The 17,170-nt window shown below is 33.8% G+C and overlaps 1 protein-coding gene across 1 annotated transcript in view; it reads right to left on the bottom strand.

The window, feature by feature from the left end:
- Nucleotides 1-17,170, bottom strand: part of BAZ2B (bromodomain adjacent to zinc finger domain 2B) — a 277,499-nt gene that overhangs the window by 66,950 nt on the left and 193,379 nt on the right. The window contains exons 10-13 of the mRNA XM_019636819.1: nucleotides 16,734-16,794; nucleotides 15,868-15,976; nucleotides 15,499-15,600; nucleotides 3,633-3,843 (exon numbers count right to left, since the gene is read on the bottom strand). Coding sequence (XP_019492364.1) covers nucleotides 3,633-3,843; nucleotides 15,499-15,600; nucleotides 15,868-15,976; nucleotides 16,734-16,794 — 483 coding nt within the window. The remainder of the gene's footprint in view (nucleotides 1-3,632; nucleotides 3,844-15,498; nucleotides 15,601-15,867; nucleotides 15,977-16,733; nucleotides 16,795-17,170) is intronic.

Genomic DNA, 17,170 nt, shown 5'->3' with positions numbered 1-17,170 from the left:
CACGGTAAATTTTTTTTAAACCCTTAGGACAGAAAAATATTTTAAAAGCACAACTTGTATCTTTTCACTTTACCAAAGAAGATACAATTTTGATAAATCACTAAAAATTTATATATGTTAAATTTTACATTATGACCAGATGTGAAAAAAACGTTTAAAAAATTAGGAACACTATGGAGAAAGGAGAATGAGTTAGAGACCTAGAAAATTCACTCAGGCTCTGAGGAATAAACTGCTCCTAACATCTTATTTATTTGGTTTATGGTTACTGAAAATATTATCTATTAACACTAAATTTTGAAATATTAATTTGAAAAATTCCCCTTATGGTTTAAGAAATTACTTGTCTGCTTAAGTTTCAAAGAAAAAAGTTTATTTTTGAAATAAAGTTTATTTCTACATAGAATTAGGAATATTTTGGATATTCTACATTTCTTTGATAGTAAGATGCATTTTTAGACATGCCTAAAATCAGAAAGTGTCTGACAATTGACAGCACTTTTCTTTCTTAGGGATACATCTTAAAACAGTGGCGCATTGTATAAACTACAGCATCTCAGCTTCTATATGAAATGAATAGGTGCTACTTGATAGCTTAGAAAATTTGAGTTATTAATGGTAATAGCCAATTAACAAGTAGGTTTATATAGGTTGAAAAGTCTTTCTCATATTCAAAACTTGTATATTCATATTCAAAAACTTTTATCTATATTCTCTGAGTAATTAACTTTGATTTCATAATGTTTGGATATGCATTCAATGTTTGTACTCATTTTAACTGTTCTGAACTTTTCTTCAAGTTAGGTCCAATTTTTCAGTCTAGTTGAGTGCTAGCAAGATAATAATATATAACAAACTTTTAGAATCCCCTCAGATGAACTCTCCCGCAAATTGTTAATGTAGAAGCCTTTTAGAAATAAAAGGGTTATAAAGTAATTTGTTTCTACTCTTTTTTCTTCCGAAGGAAAAGCATGCATATAACACCCCACAAACTTATAATTAGTAATTACTAATTTACTGTTAAATATTTAATAATTATATACATGTTGAGAAAGAACATATGTACACAATAAGTTCAAAGGGAACAAAATTTGCAAAATGCAACATAATACAACAAAGGAGAACTATGTAATAGAATACATATCAATTTGAAATCTAAAAGGAGAAAAACGATTGGGTAAAAGTTGAATAACTAACTTCTATTATGATAAAATAAAATTAAGTTAATTTTTCAAATACAGGGTTGTCATTTTGGACACTAAGTATTCATAATTATATTAGAAATGAAAAACATGCATGAAGAACCCATGCTTTGGGTATCAGTTAATTTTAAGCTTTCTTATTTTATGCAAGCAATGCACATTCACTATTGTGTGATATATTTTTTAGAAGAGTTAGTGGTTTATTGACAATACTAATTATAAAAATTTGCCATATACAGCTTAATCTGTTAATATATTAACTTTTTAAAAACCTTCCCTAAGTTAACTACTCAGGAGACATGAAAGTCTTAATAGAAACCAAATAAAATAACATAAAAAATATTTAACTAGCATACTAAGACTGAGACAAACTTATACAACATTACATTTTATTCTAAGCAATAAACTACATGCCATTGGTGGAAGTATAAAGTGGTGTGACCTTTTTAGAGACAATATTTGCCTGCTATTTACCAATACTGAAAATGCACATACCCTTTGATTCAGAGATTCTATCTCTAGGATTTTATATTATAGATAGCTATACCTATAGAAGGATGTGAAGGTATGTGTAATACATATGTATTGCAGCATTGTTTGTGATAGCAGAGATCAGGAAATAGCTTCAACAGTCATCACAAAGAGACTGATTAAATGAAGTATGGTAAAGCAATAAATGCCATCACTTATTGCTATTCGGCCATTAAAAAGCATAAGGTGGATTTACAAGCCCTGATACAGAAATATGTTCAAGATAAATTAAGTGGAAAGAAAATAAGCTGATAGTGTGTACACTATAAATCCATTTATTTTAGAAATAAAAAAGATGTACAGTATATTACATATTATATATTCATATTTATGCATATATTATCTATGAGTGGTTGTGTGTGTGTGTGTGCACACGCATGCGCACGCGCGCACATGTACACATTTCTAGGTAGATGAACAGAAACTGTTAATGATTTCACTCACAAGTGCCTTTTATTTTAAAGTGAATAAGGGGCCGGCTGAGTGGCGTGTTGGTTAAGAGCTGGCTTGGGATGCCAGAGGGCCCCGGTTCGGATCCCACATATGAGGGCCACTGACACTGCCCTCTACAGCTAAGATACTGAACAACAGCTCAACCTGGAGCTGGGCTGCCTTGAGTCGCCTGAGACAGCATAAGCTGCAGCCCCTGCTGCAGTGGGTTGCCATGGGCTACCGTGTGTAGCCAGCAGCCAGCGTGAGCGGCCAAGCAGCCGCAGTGAGCGACCGTCCAGAAGCCAGCAACTGATGTGCCTCGCCCAGGAAGAGCGCGATGATGGTGCCAACTTGGGCCAGTGAAGCAACATCCTCCACAACTAGACTGAAGAACAAAACGACAGCAACTTGTCTGTTCCCCTTCCCCCAATTCCCCAAAAAAAAAAATCTTAAAAAAAAAAATAAAGTGAATAAGAATTAGTGTCTTTTAAAGGATTTTGTTCTATGAGCTTTTGTCGTGCTTATTTATTCTATAATAAAAACAAAGCAGATACAAAGAAGTCAATATGACAGTATTTACAAAAAATAAAAATAAGTCAGGCTTTTCCTCCAGAAAAAAACCATGAGAAGTATTAAAATCCTGTTAGTCTTTTATGTCAATTTTTATAATTAAAACTTTATATTACAATGATGTTTATATATATGCTTGTAAATACAACACACAGTGCATATATTGATATATATTCAGACAGCCTTAAGAGGCTTCATATTTGTAACTTGTAACTCAAACTCATATCAGAACTATTTTAGTCAGCTTTCTCTGTGTCAGACATAGTAGGGGAACTTTGTGTTGATAATTTATGTATAATTTTAAGTCATAAATACATTTGATGTTATTATGAACACTTTGTGCTTTATAAGTAACTCTTTTTGTTGATCTTAAATACATTTTGATTTAAATCTATTAGTTGGGCATTTTAAAAATTTATGTAATATATCCAGCCTACAGAAGAACCCAAGCTAACAGACGGGGCTACTTACCAGTAATTGGAGTTCTGACTGAAAATTTATTCCACAGATCCACATATTTTGGAGTTATTCCCTTGTACCACCTCCAGGAATCGAGAGTTGTTAAAATGAGAATTTCCAGGAGGTCGGCACAGCCTGAATGTGTGTGCCAAGCGCGGCTGAGTCCCTTTCTGTGCAAGTCTTAGAAACTCATCACCCACCTTTGTAATTCTAAACACACAGGGGATGGTGTGTTTAAGAGGATGGCCCTTAGAGGAGCTTACCTAATCAAAGAACTCCAATTACCAGTGGGACTCCTTATTTTCTTATGTTTATTTAAACGCAAATATCTATTTTTCAGAAATTGAGAGCAGTGTCCATTATTCATAAGTCAAAAACTTAAGAAACACTTATACTTTTTAGTGTGGCTTTTGCAGCATCAAATACATTGTTTCTCACCTTGAGCTTGCAGTTTTCTTAGTAATTTGGCATCTGTGTTATCTAGAAATTCAGCACTGCCAACATTTGGGGGTCGACCCTTCCTACGTCTCATCCTGGATTCCTCTCGGGCTCGCTGCCTGTCTGGGTTTGGTGGTCTTCCTCTGCGGCTTTCCATTGCCCTGATGCGAGGAATGACATCCTCTTCTTTCAAAAGACACCACTGCATCCCCTTTTAATTAACATTTTAGAGAAATAATAGATTACCAACAAAATAAACACAAGTGATCAGTATGCTAGAAAAGTCTAGGTAAATTTAGACATTTTGAAAGTTTAAAAACCTGTACAAAATTTACAAATTTTATTTTTTAACAAAATTTAAAATTGTTCATGGCCTTTGGCATATTTTTGGTATTCTTACTTTAATGACTTAAACTTTAAATACATAGAGAGAATTATATCTGTATCTATCAACATAAACATAGATACATATTTTTAATCACCATTTCTGAACTTTAATGACCATAAAATTGGCAGATATTTGAAAATATTAGTTGTGTGATGACACCCCTATATGGATTGTTCTCAAGGGTTATCAGTTCAGTCAAACATAAGGTTATTCAAATAATAGATAAAAGTTTGTTTTTATAAAAATATTATAGCTAACAAATCAAGAAGAAATGTTAAAGTATCAGCATTTTGCAATATCTGATGAATTAATGAATCTAATCATTGAATTTGCATGGTTGCCAATCACCAAAAAGAGAGACAATCAGACAGACATTTCACCATCACCTATAACTAGTCTTACCCCACCAAAAAAATCAAAACTAGATTTGATTAAGCCTCTGGACTTAATTACTATAACTTCACAGGAAAACAGTGAGAAATATGTTAAACTATGCAGCAAAATCTAGTCTGTAGAAAATCCTACGAATTACCAAGTTTCTTCAACAAGTAAATTTCAAGGAGACAGTAGGCTGTGGAAAGTTTAAAGGAGACTTAAAAATATGTATTAAACAATCCAGTGTGTGGACTTTATCTAGATATTGATTCAAACAGACAAACTGTTCAGAAATTGCAACAATTGCGAGGCAATTGCAAAATTTAAATAGTAACTGATATTTGAGGATATCAAGAAATTATTTTAGGGCCGGCCAAGTGGCAAGTTGGTTAAGAGCTGTCTTGGGGCGCCAGAGAGCCCCGGTTCAGATCCTACATATGAGGGAGGGCAGTGACACTGCCCTCTACAGCTAAGATGCTGAACAACAGCTCAACCTGGAGCTGGGCTGCCTTGAGTCGCAGGCAACAGCTTTTGTGGCAGCTCCTGCTGCAGTGGGTTGCCATGGCTACCGTGTGTAGCCAGCAGCCAGCGTGAGCAGCTGTCCAGAAGCCGGTGACTGATCTGCCTCAGGAAGAGCACAATGATGGTGCCAACTTGGGCCAGTGAAGCAACATCCTCCACAACTAGACTGAAGAACACATAAAGATAGCAACTTGTCTGTTCCCCTTCTCCAGTTCCCCAGCGCTGTTCTCATCTCCCAATTCCCCAATAAAAATCTTTCAAAAAAAAAATTATTTTAAAGTGTGATAATGGTACTGTGGTACTCTTGTAGAAAACAAGAGTCCTTACCTTTTAGAGATATAAATTGAAATATTTAAAGATGAAATAAGACATGCAAGATTTGCTTCCACACATTATGGAAGAGAAGAAGCAGATGAGGGTATATGTAAAACAATGCTGGCCATGTGATAATTTCTAAAGCTGATGGTGGATACATGGTATATTATTCTGTGTACTTTTGTGTCTATTTGAGATTTCTCATTATAAGTTTCCTGACAGAAGCATATTCAATAGTATAATGCTAGTGTGTTATAGATATAATCCTGCTCAGTGCATAGATACAATCTGAGTCTGGTTTTCATTATCCTCCATATGTCAATCAAAACAAACACATTCTTATATTAACTTACTTATAGTATGTCCAAAGTAATATGTTCATATACAGGAAAGGCTTCCTTTTAAAATAATCCTTCCAAAATAATGTTCTATTATATTGTACCTCTTCTTTCTTTTTTTTTTTAAAGAGCTAATTTAATGTAATGGTTAAGAAAAATTTTTAAATGTGCTTTTTTTTCTTTTTTTTTTCCTGAGGTACTGTTATTATTATTTTTTTAATTTTATTTTTTATTTATTTTTTATTGTTAGTTTCAGGTGTACAGAGCAATGCAATAGCTAGCCTTTTCACCCTTCGCACAGAAATAACCCCCCTCCCCCATCTACTGCCCTCCCAACCCCCGATATTATACTTATCTATTACAATTCCATTGACTCCATTCCCACCCTCTACTCCACGTCCCATAACTATATGTATATATAATTATAGTTGACATACAATATTATTCAACATCAGCTTCAGAAATACAGTGCAGTGGTCAGGCCTCTACACCGACTATGAAGTTGTCTCCCTAACAAGACATGAGTCCATCTGGCCCCTTAAAAAATATTTACATTATTAATTATATTCCCCAGACTGTCTTTTCTATCCCTGAGGCCATACTGTAGTTACCCAAATGTGCTTTTTTTCTTAAAAGAATTTCAAACTAGGAATTAGACCGAACTACTTTGGGCAATTCTGCACCAAAACCATTCACAAGTTCTTGAGTTATATTTTATGCCATGATTCCTAACTTGGGGCAAGGAGTCTATGAATGTCTCATTCAATGGGTACAAAAAATACAAATACTACTCCTGTTACCATAACCAAAGATAGATACATCCCGCGCTTTAGCACTGTGCTTTATTCCAGGCATTTTGAATATGTTAATATGCTTTAATCTTCACAACAACTCTATCTAATATAGCGGTTCTTACTGTCCCTACAGTACAATTGAGGGAATTCAGGCCCACTGAGGTTAAATAATTTCCTGAGGAACAGAGATAATAAGGAACAGAACTGTGATCTGAACCCAAGACTGTCTCACGCTAAAACCTGTGCTCTTAACCACTACATGTACTTAACTGATGTTACAAAATATTCTTATACTTCATCAGTAACTAATCACAATATTCAGTCATGAAAAAGCTCAGCCAACGTGATGTTGACAGAACTGTCACAAAAAAATTAATGCATACATCTAGTCCATATCTATATGTTAAAAATAATAACTATAATAATTATTTTAAGTAATTCCATGTTAAAAGTAATTAAAAAAATTAATTCTGAGGAAAATAAGGATTTTTTTGCTGAGATTTCAAATGAAGTCAACAGGAACAATAGTTGTACTAACTGCATTTTTAGGCCATAAACCACTAAGAAGGAAGCCATCAAAACAATTTTATGTTCACCACTATGGGAAGCTTTTGATTAGCTTAGGTTTTCATTTTTCTATTATGCTGTTAGGCACCACAGCAGCATGCATCACATAAATTGAAAAATATAAAACTGACATTTGTGGCACTTGGAGATGAAGAGAGAGACTAATAAAAAGGGTCTGAATAGGAATCTGCATTCAGTTTTTAAAGTATCTTATTAATAATAAAATCAACTTTTAGGCAAGATTTAAAGAGTTCAATCAATTATTCTTTTTTTATCCAGTTACAATTTTTACATTGCTGTGTTTTTATTCAACAAGGAAAACATACCTGTGTCAAAAAACAGATAGAATATTTGGAGCCCAAAACTTACCAGAGAAATGTAGTGACATTATTGTTTACATTCTGCCCTTGCATTTATAAAATAAATACTTTCTAAGGAAATTACATATATTGGGCTACATATAATGTCTTCTGACTCCTGGATGTTAGAAAATGAGAAATGGATTATTAGGAAAATCAGAAGCTTAATTTATAGCTTTAATTCACTAGTAGCCAAAATATTGTGGGAAAGGAAAAAAAAAGAAGCATTTTTCTCAATAAGCTTTTCCTCAGGAAAAGTAAATACAATTTATATCACTTGATTTATATGCTATAAGCTTTTTTTGTCAATCAGAAATTATGCATCAAAATAGTTCATTAATTCTTTTTCTTAATTTCTAAGACTAAGATAGGAAATGGTTCCTAAAAAGTAATCTTTCTTGACCAAGAATTAAAGATATGGATAAAAAGTAGATAATTATCAACACTAAGGAGGTGGTGACAGGTTATTAAGTCTATTATATATTACACTATTATAATACCACTTTCAAGAGTTATTAATTTAAATTTTTAGCAATAACACATTCACTTCTATAAATACTACAAAGAGATGGAAAAGGGTTTATGTTTTATTTCAGAAGAAAAAGCAAAATAATGAAGGTAAATAAGTTATGTAAGTACACTATATACTGCCCACTGTAACACGTTACAAAAGCACACTATAAGACTATACTTAATATAGTATAAAAACAGTTTCCACTACTTAAGCATTTGTTGAAGCACCTACTCTGTACAAGGCATAGCACTCTCTAAAAGTAAACTAGAGAAAGCCCTCTCCCCAAAAGGATCGTTTTTAACTAGGACCTCAGGCTCAGGCCATTCTAACGCAGGTGATTCAAGGACCACATCATGAGAGTAATGAATTTAGAAAAAGAGTTTAGCGGCTGGGACAGAAAGCTGTACCAATTGTCCACAAGTAAGTGGATTTATTATGGGTCGAAAGCAGTATATAAGTAAATGAAGTAAACCAGTCCACCAAAAGCCAATTCACTGAATGATCCATTTGCCAAGTTACTGATTTTTTTTTTCTTTTTTAAGTTTTAATATCACTAAGAATTTGCTGCAGGAATTTCACCTGGATATTTAGTCCCTGGACACTTAGTGTCAGCTTCCTATGTTAACATTTGAGATGGCTAGCTCTTCTGAAATGCTCAATGTTATATAAGTGAATAGATGAATTTCACTCATGTTTTTCTGGATTGGGACCCGTATCTATCCCAATAAAATAGCTGTGGTGAATATTTAAAATCTGGGTTAAGGTGTTTGGTTTGACAACTTTAGGTCTGTTAGTCATTCAGTGAACTGATCATTTACCAAACAGTTTTTGGCTAAATAATTTTCAGTGAATTTAATTAAACAAAGTTAATTTTCTTCACTACCTTTCTCTTTAAAAGTATACCTTCAGAATCTTTTACTTCTTCATAATTAGTTTATAAAAAACTAATTTTAGAATGTCATACCTAAAAGGGAATTTATCTTCAAGACCTCTTACAACATACATACTTCACATTTCAGAAGGGGGAATTAAGGCCTGGAAAAGCAGGCTTCAGTTCTTCAAAGCAACACAGGATAGAGAATTACTCTGCTAGAAATCTAAGAAAAATTTTAGGGCACAAGCAAAGCAAGGGCATCAAATATTTTTGACAGAACTTGACATTTCACACTTGAAGAAAAACATTTTAAGTTAATATCATGAGAAAAATAAAAATTTTGTTGGATTTCCTTAAATCTACTTCAGTGTAGTAGTTATTATTTTTAGCTACTTTCTGGTGCCAGGTGTAAGTAGTGAGAACTTTATATATTATAAACTTTACAACATCAGGGATTACACATTTCCTCTAATCACAGAGTTTATTAATATATACTGAATAGCACTTTAAAGAAGTGAAACAGTACAAACAAAACTGTATGCTGAGATGGGTATGAGCTATTAAAAAGTTGAGAAAGATGTGGTTTGACACAATCACTTCCATAATGTTGACTCTGCTTTCCAGTTACACTAGGTTACCGTCTAAGAGTCAGTCATGATTTTCACATGCCTTCTTAGCTCCACACTTGGATTCATACATTGGCCTCCTGGTAAAGGCTTTTGCCTAGTCATCAAAAATCCTACCTGGTAGATTAGTAACATAAATTTCCAGACTTTTAGATTTCTGGTAATGATTTTTCATGTTCTCAGAGTCCCTGTGTGCCCAGAGTTATGTGCCATTAGGTGTGACAGTTAACAGCAGAGTTGAATTAGAATCCTGGTTGTTGACTCCCAATCTTTTGTTCTTATTTGAAATAATTACCAGCATTACAACCTTGCCAGAGACCATTTGTTGCCTGTTTTGTTAGGTCTTCCTTTATTCCTTATTAACAAAACCCTGATTTCAGCGGGGCAGCATTGTGCTTAGTGTTTTTTCTTCTCCAGATAATAAGCTTCTCTACGCCACTGATTATACGCGTAACTTCTGTTTCTTTTGAACTCTTCAGTGTCTGTATGAACTATAATTTTTCCTCAAAGCCAGTCTTTCAAGTTCATTTCTATAAAGAAATGTGTTTCTTTATGAAAAATGCCTTTAGTAAAACTACTGGGGGTGCCAAAAAAAATGTATACAAGTGGACACTCAGTCAACGTTGCTCAAGCAGCAGTTCACCATAATCAGAAGCATCTGGATGCTGATGGTGACCACTTTGAGCACCTCTTGTAATTGCTGAAGTCAGACGTGACTTCTATTCATCTTTTGGTATCAGTATATATTGAGTATTACAATTTTAATAGTTTTTCCCTTTCTTAAAATGTGTATACATTGTTTTGGCACCATCTGTATATTTGGGGGGGGGGGAAATGCCTGGCACATTAAGTATTTGCCACAAATATTCATTGATTAAATGATTAAGGGAAAAGGCTCCTTTCAGAAAGACTTATAGTCATCTTTCATTGCTCATGGCCTTATGCAATTACAAAAAATTCTTCTTAAAAAAATACTATCGGGCCAGCCGAGTGGCTCAGTTGGTTAAGAGCTCGCTCAAGAGTTTGAGCTCTGAGCAACAGCGGTTCGAGTCCAGCCCGAGCTGAGCAGCCACTGAGCTGCCAACAGGTGGCAGGATGGCTCAACTATAAAAATAAAAAAATTTAAAAAATAAAAAAAATACTCTCAAATAGAGAAAGCACCATTTCTAAGTCACATATAACTTGTTCCTTTTTTGTATCTTTCCTGTTCTTTGCTTTTTAGCTTGAACACAGTAGATATCATTACTCTATGCTTGTGAACTTCCTGGTTGAAAAATATACTGAATTGTTCTATTTATGCTTAAAAGTTTTGATCTCGGGCCAGCCGAGTGGTGCATTGGTTAAGCGTTGGCTTGGGACGCCAGCTCTGAGCACCAGGGCCCGGGGTTTGGATCCCACATGAGGGCCAGTGACGCTGCACCCTCTACAGCTAAGTGAACAATGGTGAACAATGGCTCGACCTTGAGCTGGGCTGCTGTGAGTCGTTGGCGATGGCGTAGGCTGCAGTGGAGTTGCAGTGGGCTGCTGTAAAGCTACCGTGAGTGGCATGAGCGGCCTGCAGCCAGTGTGAGCTGCCAAGAGACGCCGTGAGCGGCCGTACAGTGGCAGGCGAGTGACTGCCTCACCCGGGAAGAGCACAATGATAATACCAACATGGGCCAGTGAAGCGACATCCTCCACAACTAGACTGAAGAACAAAAAAGGACAGCAACTTGTCTGATCCTCTTCCCCGATTCCCCAACGCTGTTCCCCTCCCCCAATTCCCAATAAAATCTTTAAAAAACAAAAAATTTTTATCTCTACAATTCATAAAAATTGATTTTCATAGATTATCCTATATTTCAAGATAACCTTTGTCATAAACAATTTATTTTGAAGCCTCATCTATTCCTAATAAAAATGTGAATACCTTTTACCTTTTTTACCTATCATACATTAATTAAAAATAACCCTATTTTACATTTAATAAAATCTCTCTAGCTCAACCTTACTTTCTATTATTCTGACACTCAAAAACACAATAAAATGAAAACTGATAAAAATTAGGTTCAACAAGTTCTTTGTAATGTAAAGAAGAAGTCTGTAAGAAATCTATCTTGCACCCTTTTCAAAGGGGATTCACTAGCTAAATAATTAACAGAATTTCATTAGAAAGTAGCCAGCCAATATAGCATAGACTTATAAAGAGTATTACAGTTCATTTTTGTTCCTTGAAGTCTATCATCCCTAAAACCATGATTTCTATAGAAGCACGTAGGAAGTGTTTGTGTATCAGGAAATACTGATAGGTACCTGATTCTACAAATCTCTTACCACATTTGTAGACTGAAATAAGTAAAACTGATAATGAATACATTAAAGGCACCCCCCCCCTCCATTTCTGGGGTCAAACTTATCTATTTAACTGAATTAAGGGCTTCTCTTTTTCATTATTTTTAAAGATAATCATTAGATTGCTGTCCTGTAGTTAATGATAAATTTACTTTTTTTTTTTTTTAAGATTTTTTTATTGGGGAATTGGGGGGATGGGAACAGACAAGTTGCTGTCCTTTTGTTCTTCAGTCTAGTTATGGAGGACGTTGCTTCACTGGCCCAAGTTGGCACCATCATTGTGCTCTTCCCGGGCAAGGCAGATCAGTCGCCGGCTTCTGGGCGGCTGCTCATGCTGGCTGCTGACCATACACCGTAGCCCGTGGCAACCCACTGCACCAGGGGCTGCAGCCTACGCCATCGCTGGCTACTCACAGCAGCCCAGCTCTAGGTTGAGCTGTTGTTCAGCATCTTAGCTGTAGAGGGCAGTGTCACTGGCCCTCATATGTGGGAACCGAACCGGGGCCCTCTGGCGTCCCAAGCCAGCTCTTAACCATTGCACCATTCGGCCGGCCCACTTAAATTTCAATAGATATGAGCTCTCATACCTCTAATGTTACTGTACTATACAAAAAGTAAATATTTTCAACAATTTTTTTTAAGTAGTTGGTTTTATTTACTGGTTAAAAAAAAAAAGACTGCATGAGAGTTCATTTTTCCACAACTTATCAATGAAACCAAACAGAATGTGTTACTAATACATATACCCTTCCAAACTTTCAGAGCTGGCTTTGTAATGTAATTTTCATACTTTCCCATTAACTTGTTTGTAATGTCAACAAATTTTTGCTGTTAATAATATATGCATAATCACTACCTTAAGCTCAGAAATATAGTCAACAATGATTAACTTATACAAAATAACTATGGTTCATACTGCAGGTATTATCTTCTAGCAAAAAATAATCATCTCCTAAATTTCATTTGTAAAATATGTATAGTTTTCAAATACCACAGTTGCAAATTTTGAAATGCTTTAAACAAAATTAGAACTTATGGAACTATTATTGGTGAGGTTTGCTGATAGGTTTTAAGGGGGAATAGAAAAATATGATGGAGAAATGTATTTTCCAATGCAAATGTTTTGTTATGAGAGTGATTAAGAATACTTATGAATCTGCAAATACAACACTTCATTTGCTATCAAATATCCAAAAAAAGATATATAAAGTTTGAAAAACTGTAGCAGTAACATGTAAAATCATTATATATAATCTCCATGCATTAGAAAAACTGAATGATTACCTTTATTAGATTATAAGGGGTATTAGTACTTATTTTAATAAATAAGAAACTGTGTTTTACATTATATATGTAATACAAGCAAATTTTAGAAAATATGAATAATGAGAGAAATTAGAAAGAAAAAAAATGGTACACTGTACCACCAAACATTACATCCATCATTAAATTTTGACACATTTCCTTCCAGTCTTTCAAATATGCATAGTTTTGTTTTTATACACACACACACACACACACACACAGAGCCATTGTGCCATTTATACAACTTGTATAAAGGCAGACATATTATAAACACATACAGATCACCACTGCATGGTAATAGCGTCTTTGTCCCAAACTATATTTTACATCTTCTATAAAATTTAGGCCAATTAAAGTTATTAAACACAGTCACTCTAACAAAAATATATATTCTTTGTTCATTTTCATATACTCTATAATTACATACATTTCTAACTATATGCTTATATATATTGATCATAACATATATAGAAATGTGTATGGCTATACAACTATATGCACCTCTAATTAACTAAACATTTTTTAAATTACTTACCTTTATTGTTGTTCTCTAAAAGTACCCTAAAATGAATACGACCAATTTCTTTTTAACTGAGAGAAGTGCTCTCAAAATTGCTAATACTTTCCCTTATCAGTCTGATAAAATGTTGGCAGCTTAACATACTCTGGATTTAGTAATTCATCATATTTCCTTAAATGGAATTTATCTCTCAACAAGATAATATGCATTTGGAAAACACTGATTATGTTTAATAAAAAGTGAATGGATGTCAGAGAATATTCTGCTCTGCCTAATGAAGCTTTAGAGATTAAGTCTAATTATCACTGATACAAAACTAAAAATCCTTTATGTATTGAACAGCAATTAGCATTCCTCTCAGAACAAAAATCTATTGATCTTAAAAACAAAGATATCTTTGGCATAAGTAAGACAAGTAAGGATTTGATAACAAGAATGAAAAGATTAAAAATTGAGCATTTTTAAGTAAAATTATGATTGCCTTCTAATGTTCTGTGACTAAAAAACCAATCCAGTATATAAAGAGTGTGTAAAATAACACTATGGTTCTAAAACTCCGAGAATCTGCTTGGTGACAGATTTAGTCTAAGTTACACTCTTTTTTTTTTTAAGTTTTAAAAATAGAAAAATCCTCAAATATATTTCCATAAAGAAGTTAAACCTCAGATAAATACATTTTCACATTTCAGAATTACCAATAAAGGGACAAGTAGATCTGGACATAACTTGTTCCTTAAAAAATCATGGACACCAACGAAAGGCAGGTTATACAATGAATGAATGCAAAACAACATTGTCAGACACCTCTAGTTCTCTTTATGTTCTGCTGGGTTGAGGCTATGTAATCTTGGAAAAAATTCCCTTAATCTTTGAGCTCTCAAAATAAACCTCTGGCAGAATGAGTAATGTCTTTTCTCTTTCTATAACTATAAAATTAGAGGGTAAGACAGGATGGAAAAGCCTGCCTATTCACAACAGAAAATACTAATTGCCAGAAAAAAATTCTTTCTGGTTATAATGGGCCAAAAGGAAGAAAGGTTCAATCAAGAAAATATCAACTTCAGTTGGGTGAGCATTTTAACCTTTTGGAAGATTTTCATGCATACGTTCTCATTTTAACTTCACCATAATCCTATGAAACAGAAGTAAAATTGTTGTCTCTGTTTTGCAAGTAAAGAAATTGAGGGTAAAGGAGGCATTATTTTGTTATTGTTTGAAGTCACAGAAATATTTTACGGATTAGCAAGAATCTAGGTCTTCTCACTCCTTAACTAGGACCTTTTAGTGGAGTTGATAAAGTGAAAATAAGCATATGCAACTGAATCCAAGTAAGAAACAAAGGCAAAATATTAAAGAGAAAATATAGGAAATGAGGTCTAGGTGACGGGTTCTTTGTTCTGATTAATGAGGTTGTACACTTTACCCTCAAGCTCAAAGGGAACTGTGGTGATATTTTCAGAAGTGTGTAAAATTAACTTAAAAATTCAATTTCTGCAAAAAGCAGAAATTTCACTTACCAAATACTAAGGAAATTCTGCCTCTCCCCGCAAATGATCAAACTTGTGAAAATGGATCATGTCGCATGGCATAATCAAATAATAAGATCTTTCCAAAAAACTAAGGCATATTTGTCCTCTTTTGGTCTGATTTATAATAACATCTTTTTCCTATTCAAATTCATTTTTAAAAAACCGTTTACCTTTCCGGAAATTAACACTTTCCTATATTTATATTTATATTTCCTATATTTCCCATGAACATGCAGATACTTTTATACCTGTATAAACTAAAATTATTGACATCATTAATAAACAGGAAAAAGTTTACTTAAAATATCTGAAAAGATCCATTACGCCAAAGTTCCCTGTTACTGTAACAGCAAACTGAGGCCTACGTGAGTGTTTACCACAAAGGTTTATGTATAGCTATACAAATTAACTGACAAAAGGCAATGTTCCAGAGTGTAGTGAAATTTAATTCATTCAGGTTATGGTACTACTTTTTGGTTCAAAGACTATACTTTTTAAAAAGTGGATACCTGCGGTCCATCTCTGGCTTCATAGAAGTCACCCACTCTTATTTTTGCACTGAAGCTGAAATTGTCCCTTGAGATATCCATTATTCCATTTCTGCTGAGATACTGAAAAAATCACATATTTTTCCACTTCAGGTTTTAATAATTACAACCCAGCCTTGATGTATAGCTAGCTATCTTCAGGAGACTAATGTTTTGCATATTCTATCAAGGGGCTATGGATTTTATAGGAGATAGATTTAAGTTACATACATTAGTTCCATACAGAGAATATTTTGCATCGAGGAACTTTATCTGAGCAAGCAGAGCACTTTTTTTCATAAGCATGCCTAATAGGCACCAAATGTATGTTATTTGGTGAAAGGTATGTACCTTTATTACTTCAGGGTACTGCCTAAGTTTCTTTCCACATGGAGCATAATATGCTACTTCTCCTTGAAGGCGCCCTCCAAAGTTTCTTATTCTTGTCTCTCTCTGCCAGCTACACATAATAGAAATGAGGGTTATAACATACTCAATTTAAGAAAACTTATAAAAATTAAAAAAAAAAAAGTTGAGAACACGTCTTTAGAAAATATAAAAACTGCTATGAAAACAAATATAAACTCCAATCATAAGACTCAGATACATTAACTGTTAAAATTATTTCAGTTTTTAGCTAAATAATTCAACTAAAAATCAAAGACTCAAGTTACAAACACTAAACTCCATTAAATTTTTTAGAAATCATAACTGGTATTACTTTGGCTATTGAGACATATTCAATAAAGTGTCAATGTGTGCTGATTTTTTTATAGGTGACAAGCTTTAATTGAGAAGAATAAAGTAAACCTAGCTTTCTGCTTTGGAGGATCATGTACTTCCAGTGTGAAAATTCTTAGTTCCAATTAATCCATTTCACCCAATCTCTGGTCAAGTCCATCAGTTTGACCCACAATGGCTTTCCCTGTCATTTAATTCTATCTTCACAAAAACTTGACCCTCTTAACCGTGTCTTCGCCCTTTGCCAAATGATTTGCTCTTGCTTCTTTTTCAGTCATATTCCCACCTGGCTGCATCTTATCCCAGCTCTACCCAACAGCAGTTGGCCTTAATTTCAGTTTTCTGACATACTAACCTCTTTGCCCTTTCTTCTAGCTCTTTTGCACTAATAAATACTATGCAGTAGTTTCATTACTTTGATTAATAGTAGAGAATGAGAAATCAAACATGCATAAATATGTGGGGGAAAAGCATACCCATATTCCAAAGGAATACGCAGTTCACGTTCATCTGTTACTCTTCTTCTTTTGGAAGTGCCTTCAAGAGAATTCAACCAGTTAACATCAGATTAGTTTACACAGATGTCAATGTTTTGATAGTTTTGAAACTTTTCTTTATATAAAGTATCTTAATGACTTGGATTAGTGTTATTTCTACAACTTGTGCATTATTTTTAGATGATTTTCAACCAAACATTGTATAAAGTAGAGGATTTCTTTTTTTCTTCCGTCTACTTGACAGAAAAAACTGATCTTTCTAAAGACAGGACGATGCAAGGTAAAAATATATAGCTTTCCTCTCATTTTGTTATTAAAAAATATCTAAAGAAGTAGGATGAGAATAGTAGAGGTTTCAGAAAACAATGTACAGTTGTTTTCTCTGAAAATGAGTTTTAAGATGCTAAAAAAATTTC

Source organism: Hipposideros armiger, unplaced genomic scaffold, assembly GCF_001890085.2.
Source record: "Hipposideros armiger isolate ML-2016 unplaced genomic scaffold, ASM189008v1 scaffold_30, whole genome shotgun sequence".
Lineage (NCBI taxonomy): Eukaryota > Metazoa > Chordata > Mammalia > Chiroptera > Hipposideridae > Hipposideros > Hipposideros armiger.
Note: the sequence above shows the minus strand (reverse complement) of the source record. Positions and strands in the feature narration are given on the sequence as shown.